This window comes from Lutra lutra, chromosome 16 (genome assembly GCF_902655055.1).
Source record: "Lutra lutra chromosome 16, mLutLut1.2, whole genome shotgun sequence".
Taxonomy (NCBI): domain Eukaryota; kingdom Metazoa; phylum Chordata; class Mammalia; order Carnivora; family Mustelidae; genus Lutra; species Lutra lutra.
The window spans coordinates 40,486,921-40,508,872 of record NC_062293.1 but is presented as its reverse complement, the minus strand read 5'-3'; the positions used below and the strand labels follow the sequence as shown (position 1 = coordinate 40,508,872).

The 21,952-nt window shown below is 37.7% G+C and overlaps 1 protein-coding gene across 6 annotated transcripts; it reads left to right on the top strand.

Annotated features, from left to right (window-relative positions):
• Positions 1-1,572: 1,572 nt before the first annotated feature.
• On the top strand, positions 1,573-20,930 carry ZNF207 (zinc finger protein 207). Of its 6 annotated transcripts, none has more exons than XM_047709173.1 (12): positions 1,573-1,753; positions 3,256-3,382; positions 7,656-7,794; positions 9,380-9,547; positions 9,673-9,748; positions 10,292-10,339; positions 11,418-11,488; positions 14,191-14,348; positions 15,510-15,602; positions 16,614-16,856; positions 17,451-17,610; positions 17,771-20,930. In XM_047709173.1, the coding sequence occupies exons 1-12, from the start codon at positions 1,713-1,715 to the stop codon at positions 17,929-17,931; spliced, it is 1,485 nt and encodes a 494-aa protein (XP_047565129.1). In that variant the 5' UTR covers positions 1,573-1,712; the 3' UTR covers positions 17,932-20,930. The 6 variants fall into 6 exon arrangements, with proteins under 6 accessions (XP_047565129.1, XP_047565128.1, XP_047565131.1 ...); XM_047709172.1 differs by having other exon boundaries at positions 9,377-9,547; XM_047709175.1 differs by lacking the exon at positions 10,292-10,339.
• The last annotated feature ends 1,022 nt before the right edge of the window (positions 20,931-21,952 follow it).

Genomic DNA, 21,952 nt, shown 5'->3' with positions numbered 1-21,952 from the left:
AATGATGAAAAACTAGCCACTCAGGCGCCCTGATCAATCTATAATCTTAACTGTTATTTTATATTGTTTTCTGTGGCTTCAGGCTTAGAAACCACTGTAAGAAAAAGGCACTGGGCGCCTGGGTGTCTCAGGTGGTTAAGCAACTGCCTTCAGCTCAGGTCATAATCCCAGGGTCCTAGGATTGAGTCCGGTGTCAGGCTCCTTACACAGCAGGGAGCCTGCTTTTCCCTCTCCCTCGGCCTGCTACTCCGCCTGCTTGTGCTCGCTCGCTCGCTCTCTGTCAAATAAGTAAATAAAATTAAAAAAAAAAAAAAGAAAAAGGCTCTGATTGATGTGCAGAAGCCTTCATAGGTTGGCCTCTACCTCCCCCTGTGACTTCATTTCCTATCCCTCTCTCCCTTGCTCACTCTGTTCTGGTCACATTTCCTGCTGTTTCTCAAACACTTCAATCCCCCCACCCCAGTGTAGCCGTCTTTTAATTTGCGCTTCTGTCTGGAATACCCCCAGATATGTGCATGTCTTTTTCTTTCACATCAGTTTTCTGCACAAATGTCCCTCCTCAGACGGAAAATGCCCTGTACAAAACACATCCCACACAAACCTCTCCTGTCATCCCAGCAGGTCTCTATCATGTCCCCTAATATTGTTTTAGTTCTTTTCCAGTGCACTTAATCACTCCTGACATTATGCATTTGTTTATTGTCGGTTTCCTCTACTAGAGCGTCAGCTTGCTCACCGCTCAAAGTCTCCTTCGGAGGTACTGAGGGTTAGGACTTACTTTTCTTTGTGGGTGATTGCGTGGGGTGGGGGGGACACACAATGACACAGTTCAACCCATAAGAACATTGTGCTGTGAACACGGTTTTACTTCTTCCCTTCCAGCCTATATTCCTTTTTTTCCCTCCTCCCTAGGATTATCTCTTGCCACCAACCAGCCCCATCACTAGGAGCTCCAGCCCCAACACCATTAGTGTATTTCAGGCGCTCAGGCTCAAAGACTTGCGCTTTTTGCTCCTTCAAAGAGATTCTCTCTCTTCCACTTCCCTTGCTCCCACGGACCCTTCAGAAAACCTTTCTTGACACCCCAATGACCGCTAAGACCCTTGTTAGTGCTCCCCTCCGGAGTTCTGCAGCACCCGGTCACCCATCTGTGAATTACAAGGCAGAGACTGACACTTCTTCAACAAAATATGTGATAAGTAAATGCCCAACACTTACTACAGGAAGGATTATTTCGAGCAAAGAGACATAATTAAAAGTTGGACGCTCTTTCAGTATTTTTTATTTGTAGTCTGTCCTTAATTACAATAATAATCTTTCCAGTTTCCCCCCCAACCCCCACTCCTTCGGCTACGAGTGTCTCGGCGTACCTCCGTAACCAGCTCTCTTACAAAAGAAACCGGAGGGATCAACAAACACAACCAAGGATGGCCGGGACAGCTTAAACGGACAAGATGGCGGCTGCACCTCCGCCTGCCACGAGTCTCCACCCACTCAGGGAGGAGGACTGCGTCATGTGACTCTACCCTGCCTGGCACCGCCTCCGGCCGCAGTGCCTGACGGGAGCAGAGCGGCGAACGAGGGCGTCGGCCATTTTGTGTCTGTTTCCTGTGGGACGCGGTGGTGGCCGTTGGGTCGGGAGAGTGAGAGGTATTTGCCTCGTTTTTCCTGCTTGTTTTTTCCCCCTTATACTTTCTCGGTAGAGCGCGGTTATGGGTCGCAAGAAGAAGAAGCAGCTGAAGCCGTGGTGCTGATATCCTTTACCGGTTTGAAGTCGAGGCCAAGCGGGGGCGCCGGTTGGCGGTGACTGGGACTGGGAGGCCTTGCTCTGGCCTGTGGCGGAGTGTGTCTGGGATCTAGGCCTCGAGGTGGGTGGCTGGATGGCCCGGAGCCGGATCTGGGAATACCTCGCAGAAAATGAAGTTCCTAGGGCGACAGGCTCTCTGGCAGTTGGGGGTCGTGGGACTCCGTGACTCAGGAGGTTCTTGATTTGGTGCGCTCGTGGACCCAACCGCTGGGAGGCGGCTTGGACCCCTCCACCAAGGACAGTGTTCCCTAAGGCTGTTCGGCCACACTCCGTTGTTTTGGTGACGATTCAACAAAGGGACTTTCTTCGAGTATAATACGCCGATTGAGGCTATGGAAGATTAGGGGAGAGCTTCGGAGTCTCTCACCCACTTTTCCCGTTTTATTGTAGATTCGATGGCTTAGTAAAGGCTTGTGTTCGTCAACCCCGGTTTCGAAACACCCCCCCCCCACACTTTTTTTTTGACCGGGGTTGGGGGAACTAGTTTCCGCGTCTCACCCGCTGGCGCCTTAATCTTCAAGAAGCGTTCTCTTAGAGGGTGGAGTTTCTTTTTCGTCTGTTGTTACCTGGCTTTGTAAGTCTTAAAAAAAAAAAAAAAAAAGCTTCCTATTGCTTACTAAAACGTGGCGTCTTTTTAAATACTTTTTCCGGAAGCGCTAATACACTTTACGATGAAATTGGTTTTACTTACTGTTCTGTACTAAAAAACGATCTGTTACAGAATTGCGTTTATTTCCATGCTAGTTGGAAGATGGTCACTAATTTTTTTCAAGGTGCTTTTAGGAAAATCTGACGAGTGAGATAAAAATTCTCAGTCTTATTAATGTGATTTGTGAGTTTAAATACACTCGATGGCAACATAAATTTATAAGGAGTTGCAAACAACTTTGTGGATTGTTCATAGGGATATGTTCTTATTCGTTATGAGCTTATTTTTGGATCTAAATATTATATTCCCAAATTCCAGGTATTAGGTAGATTTTTAATATTTCAGTTATTTTTGTTCATCTATTTAATGATTTCTATTTTGAAATTCAGTCTCGACATAAACTTGGGGGTTTTTTTTGTTTTTGTTTTTTTTACATTGAACAGTCCACAGTGTGCATTTCAAATGTTGAAATAATGAAGAAAAAAGTCAGTTTCACTTAAATCTCTTTTAAATGCAAGAATTTGACAAAACTATGTTGCTGATTACTGAGATGTGTTCATTTAGAGATGGTGGAGAGAGATTATGGATTTCTGGGAAACTTAAAAGAGTAGAAGTACATGGCAAGATAATTCCTAATTACATAGGAAATACCAGAAACAGACTTTGTATAGATGACATTTTTGGTTTTAGCTGTTTTTACATTTTAATATTCTTCCTCCTGTTCTCTAATGTATGACAGATTTTTTTAATAAGCAGCGTCAATATTATGCTGGTTTTGTACCTTAACAACATTGATCAGGTATTGTAATAGAGATTTTGATGATGAGAAGATTCTTATACAACACCAAAAAGCAAAACATTTTAAATGCCATATATGTCATAAGAAGTTGTACACAGGACCTGGCTTAGCTATTCATTGCATGCAGGTAAGGATTTTTTTTTTCCCCTAATTTAATTTTTACCCCCTTGTTTAAACCATGTGAAAAAATTTTTTGAATTTCTCTTTGACAGCTGTAGGGTTTTGTTTATTGCGAAAGATCAGATGTGGTTAGTCAGCTTTAAAAAAATACTGTTTTTAGCCATTAAGATAAATAATTGTGTTTTTTCAATGTTTAAAGAAAATTTATGTTGCTAATGTTCATTTTTGAATTATTGATAGTATTTCTTATCCTAGGTTAGATTGGTGACAAATTGAGGTCCCCAAGTATCTGCTCTGTACTTGGGTTAGAGAACAAGGATCAGTGATTTCAATTCTGTGGTCAGTCTGACCAGTTCTAATCCTATGAGAATTAACACATAATTAGCTACCATTACTCACTGCCCTTGAAAGATTTGTTATAATCTGTTGCCTGAGGATAGGCTTACTTCTGTTATTCCCTGGACCTCTTTTGGAATGGTAACGTTGTGTTTCATTCGATAATTTTTGGGTTTCTTGAGTTTTTTCCACTGCTAGGTAGGGAAAGCTTTGCAATTTATATTTTTAAAGATCTAGTAAGTGCCTTTATGTCTTATTCAACGTTATTTCTTCTACTTTTGCCAATCCTAGAGCTGCCTGAATTTTTGCCTAATTGGACCCTAGAGAGATGAGAGATGAGCAAATCCTTATTCATTGGAAACTACTGTTGGTAGGAGGCAGGGAGGTAAATTAAAATAAGATGTTGTTTCCCCAAGTTTAAAAATAAGTTTATAAAAGAAAATAAGTTTATATAGATCTTTTCCACTCCAATTATATAACTATAACAATAATTTAATATTCATTCAAAAATATTTTAGATCCTGCTACATGCTAGACCCACAGTTTTCCACTGTGGCAATCACTAGTTACATGTGGCTACTTAAAAGACGCTTAGGGGCACCTGGCTGGCCCAATTGGTTAAGCACCTGCCTTTGCTCAGGTCACGATCCCCAGGGTCCTGGGATTTCAGTCTCGAATTGGGCTCCCTGCTCAGTGGTGAGCCTGCTGCTCCTCCCCCTGCTTTCTTGCTCTCTCTCTCTCTCTCTGAAATAAGTCTTTTTTTTTTAAAGGGGTAATTTAAAAATTAAGAAATTTAATATGTCAGTCATGTTACAGCCACATTACAGTCAGTCACATGGGGCTGGTGGATGACTATTGTATTGGGTAGTTTCGATACAGAATATTACTATTTCTCACAAAAAGTTCCTATGGGAGGGTATTGTGTTAGTGTTTTAGGCACTAAGTATACAGCTGTGAAGAAAAAGTCACCATTGTGGAGTTTAGATTCGTGTTGTGGAAGGAAGTAAACTGTAAATACTTAGTTTTTCAGTGATAAGTGATAGAGAAGGCTAAAACTAGGTAGGAGGTATAGGGAGGGCCACAAGATGGGAAAAGGCCTGAATAAGAAACTGACATCTGAACAGAAATCTGAAAGGAAGTGAAAGAGCCATGGAACAGCGAATGAAAGACCCTCACATATAGGAGCATCCTTCTATATTGAAGGAAGAAGGAAAGAGTAGCAATGTTCTTTATATAGGAGGGCTTATGTAGGCCATTTTCTTCAATTCTGAATGAAATGGGAGGTTTGAGTAGAGGGAGAGCATGCTGAAGCATTTTCTTTTTTCCTTCTTTTTTTTTTTTTTTTTTTTAAAGAATTGTCCTGGCCAGTAGACTTGAGATTAGACAGGCTGCAGAGTGCACTTAGGGTGACTAGAGTATTCCAGGCAAGAGGTGAGGGTGACAGAGAACAAGAATTTGCTGGTGGATTTGATGCAGAGTATAATAAAGTGAGGAGTTACAGATGATCTGAAGGCATTTGGTCTGTGAGATGCCATATACTGAGATGTAGAAAGCTGTCGGAAGAATAGGCTTAGAGATGAGGATATCAGGTTGGTGTTAGGTTAATTTAGAGAAGGTCTGTTGAATATCCAGATGGAGATGTCCTATAAGGAGTTGTGTCTGCAATCCTGGATTTCAGAGAGGTGGGAGCTGGAGATAGAAGTTTGGAAGGATACCGTGTAAGGACAGCTATTTTATTTAACTCATACTAGATGTCCTTTTTCCTTAGGGAGTGGAATATAGATAAAAAAGAGGTGCAAGTACTCCACCTTAGGCCACCCAGCATTTAAAGGTTGGAAGATTAAAGTAAACTATTCAGGGACATTGAAAGGGTAGGAAATCCAAGAAAATAGTGTCCTGAAAAACAAATGAAATGTTTCAAGGAGTAAGTTATTTAACTGAGTCAAATGCTGGTGGTAGGTCAAGGAAGAAGAGGACTGAGATTGAATGATTTCCTAGAACGATGAGGATGAAAGCTTGATTGGAATGCTTTCAAAAGAAAATAAGGAAGTAGAGGCACTCTTTGAAGAGTTGTACTATACAAGAGCAGAAAAATGGAATGGAACTAGAAAGAGATTAGTTGAGAAATTATTTCAGTAACATTTTTAATGGACTAAGTGCTTCTATTTTTGTAGTCCTAGTGTAGTTGCATAGCAACCTGTGAGATAGGCATGGCAGTTAAATCAGATACAGCCTCCAATTTTATGGGTGGTAAACCTAAGACATTAATAATTTAGGTGGTTCACATCAGTGCTTTCTCTTGTCTTTTCAGCCAAGACCATACCAACTTCTAGGCAAGATTTTAAGAAATTTAATTCTGGCTGGGATATTGTGAGGTAGTTAGGTAAATCATGTTCTTTTCCTTTCTTTCCAAAAGCTTTTGAAATGTTTATTCTTGGCCTTATCATTTAGAAGTAGAACAAAGACTAGTTACTGTGTATGTGAATGTAATTTTATTTTTTTGGGAAAACATGAATTAATTCATCTGCATTTGTCAAGAATAGTAACATTCCAAAAAACTTAGAAAACGGTGATTAAGTTGCTTGTTGAGTAGCTTTATTCCTGGATCTTTTAATCACAGTGAGGAACAGTGGTTAGAAATTTATAAAAAATTACAATTTTTGAATTTGATTTGCATGTCGCTGTTTAAAGTCTTTGAGATACATATCTGAGAAGAAAATAGTTTCCTTGGGGCACCTGGGTGGCTCAGTGGGTTAAAGCCTCTGCTTTTGGCTCGGGTCATGGTCCCAGGGTCCTGGGATCGAGCCCCCAATCTGGCTCCCTGCTCAGCGGGGACCCTGCTTTCTCCTCTCTCTCTGCCTACTTGTGACCTCTGTTAAATAAAAAAATAAAATCTTAAAAAAAAAAAACTTAGCTTCCTTTAATTACCTTTCTATTCTTACATGAAAGTGTCTTGGGAGGAAAGAAAAATTGAGTATGGACAAGTATGTCCAAGTCATGATTAACCTAAATCAGTGATTCTCAAGCTTGAGCATGCCTCAGAATCACCTGGAGGGCTTGTTAAAGCACACATTGCTAGCCTTACCCAGGAATTTCTGATGGGGTAGAGAGTATACTGAGAATTTGTGTTTCTGATAAGTTTTCAGGTGATGCTGATAGTCTGGGCAAGAATACTTTGACATTTTTTAGCCTGAGTGAATGCAAGTGGCTGAAGAAACTGAGACTGACAGGAATTTTACCATATTGGCAAGAGAGACCCATGTTTGAGGGTTGGAAACATCTGTTCTAGCAAAAACCATACTGGAAAAAAATTGTAGATTTCCAGTGTTTTATAATAGCACTTCCTCCTCTTTGTGATCTACCAGATAAGTTTAGGATAATGATGGGATCATTGCTGTTCAAAGTTAAGTGTCTCAGGTAACTCCTTAGGGGTAATGCTAACTGTAAATGTCACTTTTATAATTCGTAACTACAGGCTTGTCTCAAGATCCATTCTTGGAAATTTTAATTCTTGATAAAAGAGGACTGTTTCCTATAAGTTTTATTTGTCAGACTTGAAACTTCTCTGATTTGAGTGGGATTACTAGTTCATTGCTGATACTTCAAGCAAGCAAGATTACATAGTAAGCTTAAATTAATATTTATTGAGTCCTTACTATGTGTTAGACTTCCTGCCAAGTGATAATTTATATTCATTGTGTTTTATTTAATCCTAAAAATGATCCTAGGTGTTAGGTACTATGGGTGGAGTAATCTTAAATGATTTGCCTAATCCACATACCTAGTTAGTGAGCAGCAAAACAGGATTGAGTCCAGGTAGTCTCACTGTAGAGCTAGTTATGCTTAACCATTATACTGAGTGTTCTCTAAGTAATTTCAGATTACTCTTAAAGTACTTTATGAGGCACTTTAGTCTATCTAATGGAAGTTTGTTTTAATGTTAGGTGCATAAAGAGACAATAGATGCTGTACCAAATGCAATACCTGGGAGAACAGACATCGAATTGGAAATATATGGTATGGAAGGTATTCCAGAAAAAGACATGGATGAAAGAAGACGACTTCTTGAACAGAAAACACAAGGTAAATGCTAAGATCTTTGCTTTTTCTTAATTGAGCTTCACTAATGAGAGTATTAATAATTTGACATACAGAGTTAATAGTGGATGTTAGATTTATTCAAAACTCCAATTTTGAGTTTTATTTCTTATGTCTTAATGTTAGAATTTGTGTATTTGATTTGTATATATATGATTACAGGTGGAATTAGCAAGTGTTTTTTTTTTTTTAAGATTTTATTTATTTATTTGACAGACAGATCACAAGTAGGCAGAGAGGCAGGCAGAGAAGGCGCGGTGGGGGGAAGCAGGCTCCCCGCTGAGCAAAGAGCCCGACGTGGGGCTTGATCCCAGGACCCTGGGATCATGATCTGAGCCAAAGGCAGAGGCTTTAACCCACTGAGCCACCCAGGCGCCCCGGAATTAGCAAGTGTTGAGATTTTTGAAAACAAAGGTTGCTTGTTACGATTTGATTGTATAACTACTAATAGTAAAATATTTTTTTAGTGCTGTTACTTGTCTTGGAATTTGTGATCATTATCCAGATAGTGGAAGTTATTAACCACCTATGAAATTTCTTTATTTTTAAGATTTTATTTATTGTGAGAGATCACATTCAGGCAAGGGGAGGGGCACAGGGGAAGAGAGAGGGACTCTCAAGCAGACTCTGTGTTAGCCACCCTGGCTTGATCTCACAATCCTGAGATTGTCACCTGAGCTGAAACTAAGAGTTGGATGCTTACTTGATTGAGCTACACAGTCACCTCTTTTATTTTATGTCTTTAAGGTTTACCATTTATTTTTGAGAGGGAGGGAGAGAGAGAGTGAGCAAAGCTGGTGGGGAGCAGAGGAAGAGAGAATCTCAAGATGAGTCTTCACTGAGTGGGGAGCCTACACTTGGGGCTCAGTCCCAGGACCCCGGGATCATGACCTCAGCTGAACGAGTCAGACACTCAGTTGAGCGAGCCATCATGTGGGAGCTCCATGAGTTTTTTCATTTGTTTGTTTTTATTAAGTAAGCTCTACACCTGATGTGGAGCTTGATCGCAAGACCCCAAGTTCTAGAGTCACATATTCTACTTACAGGTGCCAGCCAGGTGCCCTGAAACTTTTGTTTTGAGAAGCATCGAGAAGAGGTCAGACCTCTTTGTTACAGTTTATCTTTATGGATGGAATAGAAAGTAATTTTTTTAAATAAAGCTGACTTAGGAAAAATACTTTTACCTGTCATAGAATAGGGAAAGTATGTTAACCTTCTTAATTAACGTAGATTGGAAACAAATTTGAAGAGTAAAAACAGTATCGTGATTTTCTTTTTGTAAGACAAATCTCATGAGCTAATTGGATTGAAATAATTATTATTTTTAAAAGATATTTTTTGAGAGACAGCAAGCAGGAGGGGCAGAGGGAGAAGCGGACTTCCTGCTGAGCAGGAAGCCTAATGCGGGACCTTGGGATTATGACCTGAGCTGAAGGCAGACTCTTAATGGACCAAGCCACCCAGCTGCCCTGAAATTATTTTTTTTAATGTTGAATGTCAGACACACTGAGTTTTTCTTTTTTTTTTTTTTAACTTTATGGGAAAAACTAATTAAAACTTTTTTTAGCAGAGAGTCAAAAAAAGAAGCAACAAGACGATTCTGATGAATATGATGATGATGACTCTGCAGCTTCAACTTCATTTCAGCCACAGCCTGTTCAACCTCAACAAGGCTATATCCCTCCAATGGCACAGCCAGGACTGCCACCAGTTCCGGGAGCCCCAGGAATGCCTCCAGGTATTACATAAGGTTTCTTAAAATTAACATTTTAAGGACTTTATTGATGTGATGTAGAAGTATTAAAATCTTTCTCTTACCACTTTAATATTTGTGATTTTTTTTGTTGAAATTCTTATTTATAGGCATACCTCCATTAATGCCAGGTGTTCCTCCTCTGATGCCAGGAATGCCACCAGTTATGCCAGGCATGCCACCTGGGTAAGAGAACTTTTAATTGACTTGTGGGCTTGTGCCTAGTAATGATCTTTTTCAGCTTGGGTGTTAAATGAATTTTAAATTGTTACTTTGCTCCCCCCTGCCCCCTCGCCCGCCCCCCCCCGCCCCCCCCCCCCCCCCCCCGCTAAAAGGTATGGGCTCCATAAATACTAAACTTGTCAAATAAAGGGGTCTACCAATCAATTAAAGGAATATAAATTTGCCTCTGAAGAGAATAGATTTTTGGGTTTTAGGATGTCTGTAGGCAGCCATCTGCTTCAATTGCATCTGATGTAATTAAAGTAGTTGGTTGTAGATTTGTGTTTCTAAGATTCAGAACTGTCCATGACACTTTGTAGTTGTGACAAGAAGCAAACTCTGTAAATGATTTTATTTGTCAAATCATCAAGAACTAAAATGAATATGAGGTGCTCGTGCCTATCACTTTTACTTAAATATTGTTGGATGTGAGAGGTATACAATACACTTTCCCACTGTATTTTGAAAATCACAGTTAGATTTTGATTTTGTCATACATTTTCACAGATTGCATCATCAGAGAAAATACACCCAGTCATTTTGCGGTGAAAACATGTAAGCATCTCATTCATAATGTAATTCAGGAGGTATCATAATGTCATTTTTTTTATGTGTTTAATGGTATCTATTCAATTGACTTCAGAAATTTTCTAACCTTCCTAAAACTTCTAAAATGTGCAAGCTGGTTGACACAGGTCTCTTAATGGAGGGAAATAAAACATCTGTGAGGAAATTGTAATAGACCCATATAAAAAGCATTTTTTAAATGCAGCTCTTTTTCCCCAAACTGCTAAAGTAATGGAATTTAAATTGTTTAAAAAAAAAAAAAATGGTTGTTAGTTAAGAAAGAATACTCTTTTCCAAAATTACATGCTTTGTTATTAAGGAAGTAATTCAGTTTTCTTATAATGAAATCTGTATATAGAAGTTTACCTTTTGATAAAGTTCTCATTTAAGAATTCACAAACTTGGAACTGTTTTAAGTGAATTGAATATTGATATGTGAAGGTGAGCTCTTTTAGGGGAAAGAAAATAAATATGGGTTATGTTTTTAAGTCATGGTTTACTGTTAGGTAGCTATTACAAATAGAAATTAGGCAATTGTGTGAGTTTACTTTTGATTCTTTTTAATTTTGGTGGTAGTGTTTGTTTTTTTTAACCCTCCAAAAGAAAAAAAAAATTTCACTCCACAGTGTACATTCAGTATTTTCCTTTTAAAAAATCTGGTGACTCCAAAATAATTTTTTTTAATTTACATTTTGTATGGATATTTTCAAGTGAGACAAAAGGTGATTTTGATTTCCAATTACACATATTTTAGATAAGGCCTCTTTTATATATTAAGGAAGGTATAATTGTTCTTAGTGACTTTAAATGTATGAAAATGATTTGTCAGCAAAGACTGATTTTTTTTTTTTTTTTTCGTTATTTTACTGGCAAACCCAAGAATTTGCTGGGTTTTAGAGGGTTTATTTTGATAGAATTGTTTCAGTGTTGTGTATTCTTTCAGCTTGATTTACTTCAGTCAAATTCGAGTCTTTTATCTGTTGTTTCAGGCTTTAGCCAAAATATTTTCTAATGGTTTATACTATTAATTAACTTGGTTTGTTTCTTGAAATTTGCTTTCTAATAGAATGATGCCAATGGGTGGAATGATGCCACCTGGACCAGGAATACCACCTCTGATGCCTGGTATGCCGCCAGGTATGAAACATAGATGGTTTCCTTTTAATATGATTGGCATGCTTTATTCTTACCTTTTTTGAAGAATAGGTTTGTGGATTTTAGTGCAGTTGTAATTTATAATTACCATAGTTTGCTGAGTTCACTTTGAGATTACTTGGAGAAGTGTTGGAATGGACCATGGCGGTTTTTTGAGTCTTGAAATGGATAATACACAGGTTTCAAAGCAGTCAAAATGAGTCACAGAACCTTTGCACCAAAGCTCATATACCTAAGATGTGTTGAATTTGTGGGTTTGTTGTTGTTTTAAAGATTTTATTTGTTCATTTGAGAGAGAGAGCATATAAGCAGGGGGAGTAGCAGAGAGGGAGAGGGAGAAGTGGGCTCCCTGCCAAGCAGAGAGCCTGATGTGGGGCTCGATCCCAAGACCTTGGGATCATGATCCAAGCTGAAGGCAGATGCTTAACTGACTGAGCCACCCTGGCGCCCTGAGGCGTAGTATTTGTTAGGAATATTTTAGATGAATAATGGAGACTTTTGGCAAGTAATGGAGAAACCCGTCATGCCATATTTAAAAAATGTAGTCATTTATTGTCTCACTCAACAGAAAGAAGTGGTGGCTTCAGTGGCTGGTGATACCAAGAACCCATGTGTTTTTAAATATTCTTCTTTGCTAACCTTAGCTTTTCTCCCTCATACACATCACTCAGTTGTTACAACTCAGACAAGAAAGGGTGTCAACAGCAAAGGGTTGTCTTTTTTTTCATTAAGGAGCAAAGTAGGGGCGACTGGGTAACTCAGTCGTTAAGGGTCTTACTTGAGCTCAGGTCAGTCAGGATCAAGTGCCGTATTGGGCTCCCTGCTCAGCTGGAAGCCTGCTCCTCCCTCTCCCTCTCCCACTCCCTCTACTTGTGTTCCCTCTCTTGCTGTCTCTCTCTGTCAAATAAATAAAATCTTTAAAAAAAAAAAAAAGAGCAAAGTGATTTTCCCACAAACTTCCTAGTGTCCTATTGTTCACCAGAAACAGGTCTAATGGACCCTCCAGCTCCAAGGGAGTCTAAAAACAAAACCCCTATGACTTTATAGCTTACAATGTGGGGAATGGAATTTGGTTAGCCAAAGTAGGTGTGCCATAGAAGCCTTCATAGGCTTTCTCAGTTGGTTTCTTTGCTTTTTATATGTAATTCTAGCAAGTTTGGTTTGCAGTCCACAGCAGCTTTATTGATAGTTGTAAAAGGAACAGGAAAAATAAGGCAGCAGCAAAATTTGCATCATTGCCAGTGCAACCATTAATTTATAGACCGTAGTTCCGTATATGTTATTTCTGAGATATTTTAGGCAAAGTTATGTTGAGGAAGTTCGAAGAATGCACTTGTGATGGATTTTAGGAAATTTTATTTCTCTCTCTTTTTTTTTTAAAGATTTTATTTATTTATTTGACACAGATCACAGGTAGACAGAGAGGCAGGTGCAGAGAGAAGAGGAAAGGAGGCTCCCCACCGAGCAAAGAGCCTGATGTGGGGCTCGACCCCCAGACCCTAGGATCATGACCTGAGTGGAAGGCAGAGGCTTTAACCCACTGAGCCATCCAGGTGCCCCAGGAAATTTTAATTCAAGTGCTTAAAGGAGAGGCGCCTGGCTGGCTCAGTCAGTAGAGCATGCAACCAATCTTTTATCTCAAGTTTTAAGCTTGAGCCTTGTATTGGCTGTAGAGCTTACTTAAGAAAAATAAAATCTTTAAAGTGTTTTCAGGGATAACTTAGTTTTCTGGGAAAATTTTTGTGAGTATGTGACCTATCAGTGTTTTTATAGTAATTTGAATTTGAGTTCAGAGAGCATCCAGCTGTTGGATGATTGCAGTAATTCTCTTTTGTGTTTCAAAAAGTTAGCCAAATCGGTAATATTAGTAAGCTTAATTGCTACTTTCTGCATATATAGAATCTCCAGTACTCTTTTACTTCCTGAAGTTCTGAAATACTCAAAGAAATAGAAAGGTTGAGGCAAATGCCTAGGTTATTCAAGACTTCATTGAATTGACCAGTTTTTCAGTAACTTTGTAGTAGAGAAGCTTTATTTATTTTTATTTTTCAAGATTTTATTGATTTGGAGGAGAGGGAGAAGGAAACCCTCTCTTGAGCGGGGAGCCTGATGTGGGGCTCGATTTCAGGACCCTGAGATCAGGGGCTGAGCTGAAGGCAGATACTCAACTGACCAAGCCACCCAGGCGCCCCTTGATTTTATTTTTTATTTTTTTAGAGAGACCACATGAGTGGGGGATTGTAGAGGGAGAGGGAGAGAAGTCTCAAGCCGCTCCACACCCAGCACGGATCTTGATATGGGACTTGATCCCATGATCTGAACCGAAATAAGAGTCAAGAGGCCCAACCAACTGAGCCACCTAGGCGCCCCTAGAAGCTTTTTTTTTTTTTTTTTAATAGATATTTTTTTACTTGACACAGAGAGAGATCACAAGTAGGCAGAGAGGCAGACAGAGAGGGGGAAGCAGACTCCCCGCTGAGCAGAGAGCGTGATTTGGGGCTCGATCCCAGGACCCTGGGATCATGACCTGAGCCAAAGGCAGAGGCTTAACCCACTGAGCCACCCAGGCAACCCCCCTCCCCAAGCATTTTTAATATGGTATATTTTAACAGTTTTGGGAAAAAATTTTTTCTGAACTTAAATGTTTTGACATGCCCTGTCTTTCCAACATTTCTTCTCTGTAGGTATGCCCCCTCCTGTTCCCCGTCCTGGAATTCCTCCAATGACTCAAGCACAGGCTGTTTCAGCTCCAGGCATTCTTAATAGACCACCTGCTCCAACAGCCACAGTTCCTGCTCCACAGCCTCCAGTTACTAAGCCTCTTTTCCCCAGTGCTGGGCAGGTAAGGTGAAATTCCTGAAAAGGAGTGCACTTAGATTTAAAGGTAAAGTGTAGAAATTTATAGAAATTCTTGAAATTGTCATTAGATTTGTTTTTTGTTTCTAATTTTTAAAATATAATTAAATACAGAGAAGTCTCCTATTCTCTTCCATGTTTGCACACATTGACTAGAGCCAGATAATGTAGTATGCTAATTTTTTCATAGCTTGTGAACTCTGGTTATTCTTAGCTTTAGATAGAAATGAAAGCTTTAATTTCTGGGTACTTAAATACATGATAATGTTTAGAGGTCCTCTTATGTCCTCTTGAACTATGAGTGGAATGAAACCAAAGTCAGAGAAGAAAATCCTAAGACCTTAGCAAATCATTTGTTGGACTCTTAGAACAGTGAGAAACGACAATGCTACACTTTTGCAGGAAGGGCATCATTTGACCTAGTTAGACTTAATCTTTCCCACTGAACTTGTGTTTTTTTTTAGAACTCAGAAACTAAAGATGCTTTTGTTTTTTTTTAAATATATATTTACATATATAGAGAGAGAAAATGTGTAATGGTGGTTACTTTCTGTTTTTTTCCTGGTTATATTCAAAGTTAAATAGATGTATTTAATTGATTCAGAATTAAGATCAGGATGTGTGTTATTTTTCACTTTAACATTATCCCATAGAGGTTTTTTCCATCAATTTTTTTTCTGTTTATAGTTGTGAAAATAAAAGCTTTACTTTTAAAGTCCCCTGTAAGCATATATCTTGTGTTTTTGAGGTGGGTGGGGATTTTATTTACTGAGAGATGTCAAGCTTTTGGCAAAAATCTTGTGGAGTCATTGATAGAGAATTGAAGTGTCAGTAGTAATGCATTTTTATTCTCGATTGAAGGTATCATTTTTCAAAATCACAGTGCAAAAACACATCCCAGTTTTAGAAAAGAAACTGGTTAACTAGGTTTATTGGTGTAGAGTTTAAAAAAAATTTTTTTGAGGCTCATACTGTCACTTTGTTTATTGTAAATGCATTAACTGCCTGCCTCTTGAAATAAGTCAGATTTGATTGCATTATATTTTGCATTTATAAAAATGCAATCTATACTAAAAGTCTACCACATGGCTTATTTTCACCCATTTGTTTGGAGACTTTTCATTGTTTCCTTTCTTTTATGCTACAGATGGGGACACCTGTAACAAGCTCAAGTACAGCTTCATCCAATTCAGAAAGTCTGTCTGCATCTTCTAAAGCTCTGTTTCCTAGCACAGCACAAGTACGCAGGAAGTTGCAGTTTAAAATTGTTAAATGGCTTTATAAACTTAACCCTTTGGACCCTACTTTAAAACTAAATCTTTCCCCCCCCCGCAAAATATACTATGTTTAATTTTTTTAAAGTTAATGGTATAAAAATCAATGGTATTTGAAAATTCGAACTCATACTAATAGAAAAAAATGTACTCCCAAACTCCTATGGTTCTAAAGGGTTAAAAGCATGTAAGCAGTAAATGCTTTATAGTAGCCACTGGTTAGCCTGATGCATGATTAAGCTTTTTTGATTTATGCTATTTAATGCATCACATACAATGTAAGGAAATATAGTACTCTGCATTTGGTTCTAAAGTTGGCCTAGTGTTCATGTTTCACATGTTTGGAATTATGAAAAGTAACACATTTATTACCGGTAACTTTATGCTTAAAAGATGCTACTAAGCCCTTTTGTCCATGGTAATCACCTAGCCATGGTTAATTGGGAGGATACTGTATTATTTGTATAAAGAGATCTCTGAAGGGACATCTTTAATGTGTCACCACTGATACTGTTTATGCTCTGCTTAGTAACTAAAATTTATCCAAACATTTGTATTTTGTAATTTCTTACTTTTTTTTTTTTGAGGTGCTTAGTAGATTGATTGAACAACTAATTTAGAATAGTTAGAGTAGAACACGATATTCCAATACAATGTAGTTCATCAGTTTGAAATAAATACAAAGCTTTGTAAAGCAAGTAAATTTTGGTGATAAAGGTAGATAATATCTTTGAAGTTATATGCAATTTTGTTTCCACTGCTGAGTTTTGGATGTGACTTTTTGACTCCAGGGTCTTTTGATATTCTTACATATTATCTTGATTTTTTGTGGTGTTTTAATTATGTTAACTTTGTTTTAATTTCATTTAAAGTTTGGTCCTTTATTGAATGTTAGTATCTCACTTTTAGGTTAAGTATAATAGATATATTCAGTTTTGGGTTTTGAAGTTTCCTTAATGAAAGATTGTGTTTTCCAGGCTCAGGCAGCTGTCCAAGGACCTGTTGGTACAGATTTCAAGCCCTTAAATAGTACCCCTGCAACAACTACAGAACCCCCAAAGCCTACATTCCCTGCTTATACACAGTCTACAGCTTCAACGACTAGTACAACAAATAGCACTGCAGCTAAACCAGCGGCTTCGATAACAAGTAAGCCTGCTACACTTACGACAACCAGTGCAACCAGTAAGTTGATCCACCCAGATGAGGATATATCACTGGTAAGTTTTTCACAGGTTTTTACTGGCATAGTTTGAATACCGTTGTAGTAACATTTCCTCTTAAAGTATTAATTTGTACACCAGTGGTTTTGTAATCTGATCTAATGCTTACTGTGTGGTTTTCATTCCGGCTTTTAAGAACCACAAAATAAAGTGAATATTGTGTGTTTTGATATTAGACACACACTTTTCCCTACACCCAGACTATTTTTAAAAGAAGACAGTAAGTTGGGTTCTTAACTCTCAAAAATCATTTTGGTTACACATAAATTTGTAAATGATGAAATGGATAAGTGTGAGGTAGGATATACAGATCCTTTAAGCTTATCTGCTTTCTTCACTAGAGATTTTCTTACCTAGGCAGTATATAATTCCTGGAAAGTTATTAGCCATTTTTCAAATATAAAAATAGGTGAGGTTTTCTTGAGGTATTGAGATTTAAGCAGTTGGACTGGTTTGTGGAGCAAAAATAATGGTTGGGAAATAAGGGTACATTTTTACAAAGTTACTCTGTAATATTTTGGGTGATTATCTTTTATGATTAATGACTCTCTGTATTCAAATCTTTAACATTGTGATCATATTTATTTGTAGGAAGAGAGAAGGGCACAGTTACCTAAATATCAACGTAATCTTCCTCGACCAGGACAGGCTCCCATTGGTAATCCACCAGTTGGACCTATTGGAGGTATGATGCCACCACAGCCAGGCATCCCACAGCAACAAGGAATGAGACCCCCAATGCCGCCTCATGGTATTTTTTTTTATGTTCATTGTGTTTATGTTTATTGTATTTACTGTATTAAGTGGATTTTCTGAGTATACACAAATTTATTTGCAGAATACATTGCATTTAACAGCATAATGCACAGACCAACTCAATCTATTTTTTGTGTTTTAAATCTGTTTTTTAGGTCAGTATGGTGGTCATCATCAAGGCATGCCAGGTTACCTTCCTGGTGCTATGCCACCATATGGGCAGGGACCGCCAATGGTGCCCCCTTACCAAGGTGGGCCTCCTCGACCTCCAATGGGAATGAGACCTCCTGTAATGTCGCAAGGTGGCCGTTACTGATCTTACTTCATCCAGTCTAATAGGTTTGGAGATTAAACCTTTTCTCAACTTGTGCTGTTTATATAGCCAAGCTTCCGTCAATAAGGCTTCATTGTGACTTTAACAAACATTATCTTCCCACATACCAGGAACTATTGGACATTTATTTTACATGGGAAAAATTATTTGGAATAATAAAGCAGGAACTTTTCCTGAAGTTGCAATTTATACTGTATGGCTTCTTTTTCATGTTTCATCTAGGTTTTTAGAAGTGAAGTATAGTAAATTTGGTTCGTTATATTGTGAAGGCGCTGGAATTACATGAACATACCACCTTAATAAAGGCAAGTTCTGTAAGCTTACATTGCTATTTGTAAAGTTATGCCTTCACAGCATTTCAGATGCTGTTGGACTTAACGTCCCCAACCTAGCTTGGTGAGGGCTGTAACTGTTCCCGAGACCTGTACATTGGAAGTCTGAATGTATAACAATATTTAATGTATTTAGAGTTCCTCATGTTGCAGGGTTTAAGAAATCTGACCCACCAAGGTCATGTGACTTTTCTGTACTGTTAAACTTCATTGTAATAAAATGAGAGAAAAACTTACGCCTTTTTATTCATAACCTAGCTGTGGACCACTGCCTGAAAGGTTTGTACAGATGCATGCCACAGTAGATGTCCACATAATAAAAATCATAGTTACCAATGCAGTTTTGATATATCATTGGATTCTGTCTTTGAATTGTAGGTTGTTCCTTAGCTGCATGTTTAAACTGGACAATATATATAGAATTGTATGTTAGTGCTTAAGTTGACAGAAAAACTTCGATACATATGAGTCATTACATAGTGGATATGAAATCTTTATATTGTGTCACCTTTCCATGCCCTTGGTGTCACTACATGTTAGATGTCTTAGATATTTAAAATGTAAACCTTAGTATTTCCTCTTCATTGCTGATGAAGTTTAGAGCCTAGTGCCAGACCCATTCATTTCCTTCTGATCATTTTTGAGACTGCAGTACTGCGTGGACCTCAGAAGCTTTTCAGGTGCAGACTTCTAGAAGCTTAGGTGCATGCAGTAATAGCTTTTTGCTGTTAATGGATTAGAATCTTTTCTAAGTGTAATGCCAGAATAAGTGTACCTCTGTTAGGATGGCTAACAGATGGATTCAAAATTTTATTTTATGTTCCTGGAAAATTACATTATTTCTTTGATTAAGATGACTACCTTCTGTTATTATAAAGCCTAACTGGCTTTCCTGTTAACCTTTTCATTCTTGGAAATTTGAATGTTACTGTGTCCTGTGAAGAAGTTTTCTGTAGAGGCGACACTGCTGTTAGTGTTTTGTGTTGCAAGTCTCCTACAGTAATAGCTCTTGTTAACCTTTTTTTTGGCATCCATTTTTTTAATCTTTATTTTTGCAAGGTACTTTTACGATTAAGTATCAAATGATCTACACAAAGCATGATTATTAGTATAATGAACTCAAGTTGAGTTTTTCTCAACGTAAAGTTAAGATTTGTAAGAAAATGGTAATTTTTTATAACCTACATGTGAAGGTGTAGATAATTATATGAAATCTGAGTTTTTGTTTCCAAAAAAATGTTTTAATCTTATAGGAAAACACTGAAAATTTTCAGTCATAAAAGAGTTGGTATTTAAGTGACAAGTAAAAGTCATTCATTCATTGAAACAAAACATTCAAATATTTACAATGCTGAGTGAGTTTTTATTCAGATATTTTGGTCCAGTGAAATGTTTTATAGCTCTTTTCTTGTACCATTGAGGTTCAGAAAACTCCATAGCTTGAAAAGACAACATTTTTGTATCACCAGGAATGCATTTCCTTCTTCCAACAGCTAAGCCCCATATCACTACCCTTTCCCTCACCAAACACCTGCCTGTTCCAGTAGTTTTGGAATTAACTTAGATTTGGCAGCACATTTATCAGACTGCCCAAGAGGAGCCTGTGTAAAAATTTGTAAGGTAGAAGTGGCATGATTTAATTTAGAATGATTAAATAGGAAGTGTTTTCCCAAACCAAATGTCTTTAAAGCGTTTCACGTAATGTACAGGCTTATCAACAAAGTACAAATGGGTTAGTGATGTTTCAAAACTTATGCAAAGCTTTATTTACATTTAATGCAAAGATAACTGATATTTTATATCAAGGCTTGTTTTCTAAAGTCTGAAGGGAAAAAAATTACTTTCAAATAAGTTGTAGAACTTCAATTTTAATTAAAAGTTAATCCAAAGTGTTAATGCATGACACTTAAGCATACTGTCTCCTGTGTTGTGTTAGATATGGCCCAGGTGGTGCCCATTTGGTATATTTAAAGTGTAATTTGTGCATGCATCAGCATAATTAAGCTTCTAGAAAATACGTTTTACCTAACTGCTTCTGGGGTCCATAGTGTGGTTAAATCATGAGTACAACAAATCATGTTGAGATAATAAACTCTTACTTTGACTTATGCTTCCTTAAAGTAATAGATGGAGTTGAGTTGAAGTAAACTTCCATTTGCCCTCACAGAAGACATCCTTTAGGACTTGCTATATTCAGGCAGGCATTGTGATTGCCATAATTTAGGAATTTGTAAAATTAATGGGATTGCCAGCTTTGGCTCTCCCTTAGTCCACTCCTATGTTACCTTTTTAAAACAAAACAAAACTAAACTGACGTTTTGTCTGGCACTAGTTTCTATTGTGTATAGATTTTACCTAATGTATGACAGAACAACAGCAGCAGGTGAGGATCAACTTTTGAGTGGCTGCTGGAATTACTGTTTAATTTGAATACTTGTATTTTAGTAATAATTGCACCCATTTACCATTAGGAATGGGGAAAATACTCCTAGTGTACTACTATTCCACTGATCAAGTTACATATTCAGCTTAAACTCAGCTTAATTGAACTTAGTTATTTGGGGGGGGGGGGAGATCCCCAACAAAAATAAGTATGGGTTCAGAGTGGGATTATAGCAGACAGTAGTTTTTTTTTTTTTTTTTTTTAAAAGAAAAGAAAAAAAGCTCTTTTTTTCCTTTGCTTGCTTGATCATTGGGATTTTTTTTTTAATGCATGTCTTTTAAATTAATTGGGTAATGTTTTTCTAAAATTAAAATTTTCTTCTTCCTATAGCCCTGCCATAGGACAGGCTGAGGCTGAGTCTCAGTGTTGCCCTGTTCAGTCTGAGGCAAGTGGGATTTATTTTATTCCTTATAGGGGCTTTCACAGCTTTATGGCTGTTGGATATTTATGTCCCCAAACTTGCAGCAAGTTTGGTGAAGGCCCCTAAATTTAATTAAACTTAGGATTTTTATACTCTTTTGGCAGAGAAGGCTCTATATTAATATTCACGTTTGACTGTGGTGTTAATAAATATAAAAGTATTTGATATATGTAATTTTATGTAATTTACTTTGTGTTAACAGCCTCAGTAAAGCTGGTATTGCTATATTGCTCTTTATTAGTAAATTGACAAAATTTGACGTTTTTGATTTGGAGGCATGAAATGTTTTGTTCAAATTTTCCACTTTCACTTTTAGGAAAAAGTTACTGGTCATTTTCTCTTCAAACTATTAAATTTAACATCATGGATAAGTTTGATCATTGGAAATGCTACAGGACACTGAAATCTGCATTCTTAATCCCAGAGTTATGCATTGAACATTAAGGTTGAAGGGTCATGTGGAAATGCTTGTGATTTTTAATATTTTCAAACTTCACCACATTAGAGCAAATGTTAATGTAGAGCCCTTGTGAAGAGTGGGAAGATGGTGTGTGTGTGGTATGTATGCATATACACTACACATTTGATTAGATAAAGGGATAATAGAAGAGTTTGGATATTACAAACCTGTCAGTATGGATAGATTCCTAATTTTCAGGTAGCCAGACTGAAGTTGAATCATGGTAAACTTAGTACATTGAACTGTGGTTTTGGAACTTTTTTGAGGTTTGTTTTCAACCTTACTGAACAATATTTTATGCAATATGCACACATGAAAAGTATCCACATTTGATTCCAACTAAAATT

What these genes read in the sequence shown, in the direction of transcription:
- ZNF207 (XM_047709172.1), top strand. Translation starts at nt 1,713, where the DNA reads ATGGGTCGCAAGAAGAAGAAGCAGCTGAAGCCGTGGTGCTG. An exon ending in TCTTGAACAGAAAACACAAG is followed by an intron (nt 7,795 to 9,376) that starts GTAAATGCTAAG and finishes AACTTTTTTTAG; the next exon opens with CAGAGAGTCAAAAAAAGAAG. An exon ending in TGTTTCCTAGCACAGCACAA is followed by an intron (nt 15,603 to 16,613) that starts GTACGCAGGAAG and finishes TGTGTTTTCCAG; the next exon opens with GCTCAGGCAGCTGTCCAAGG.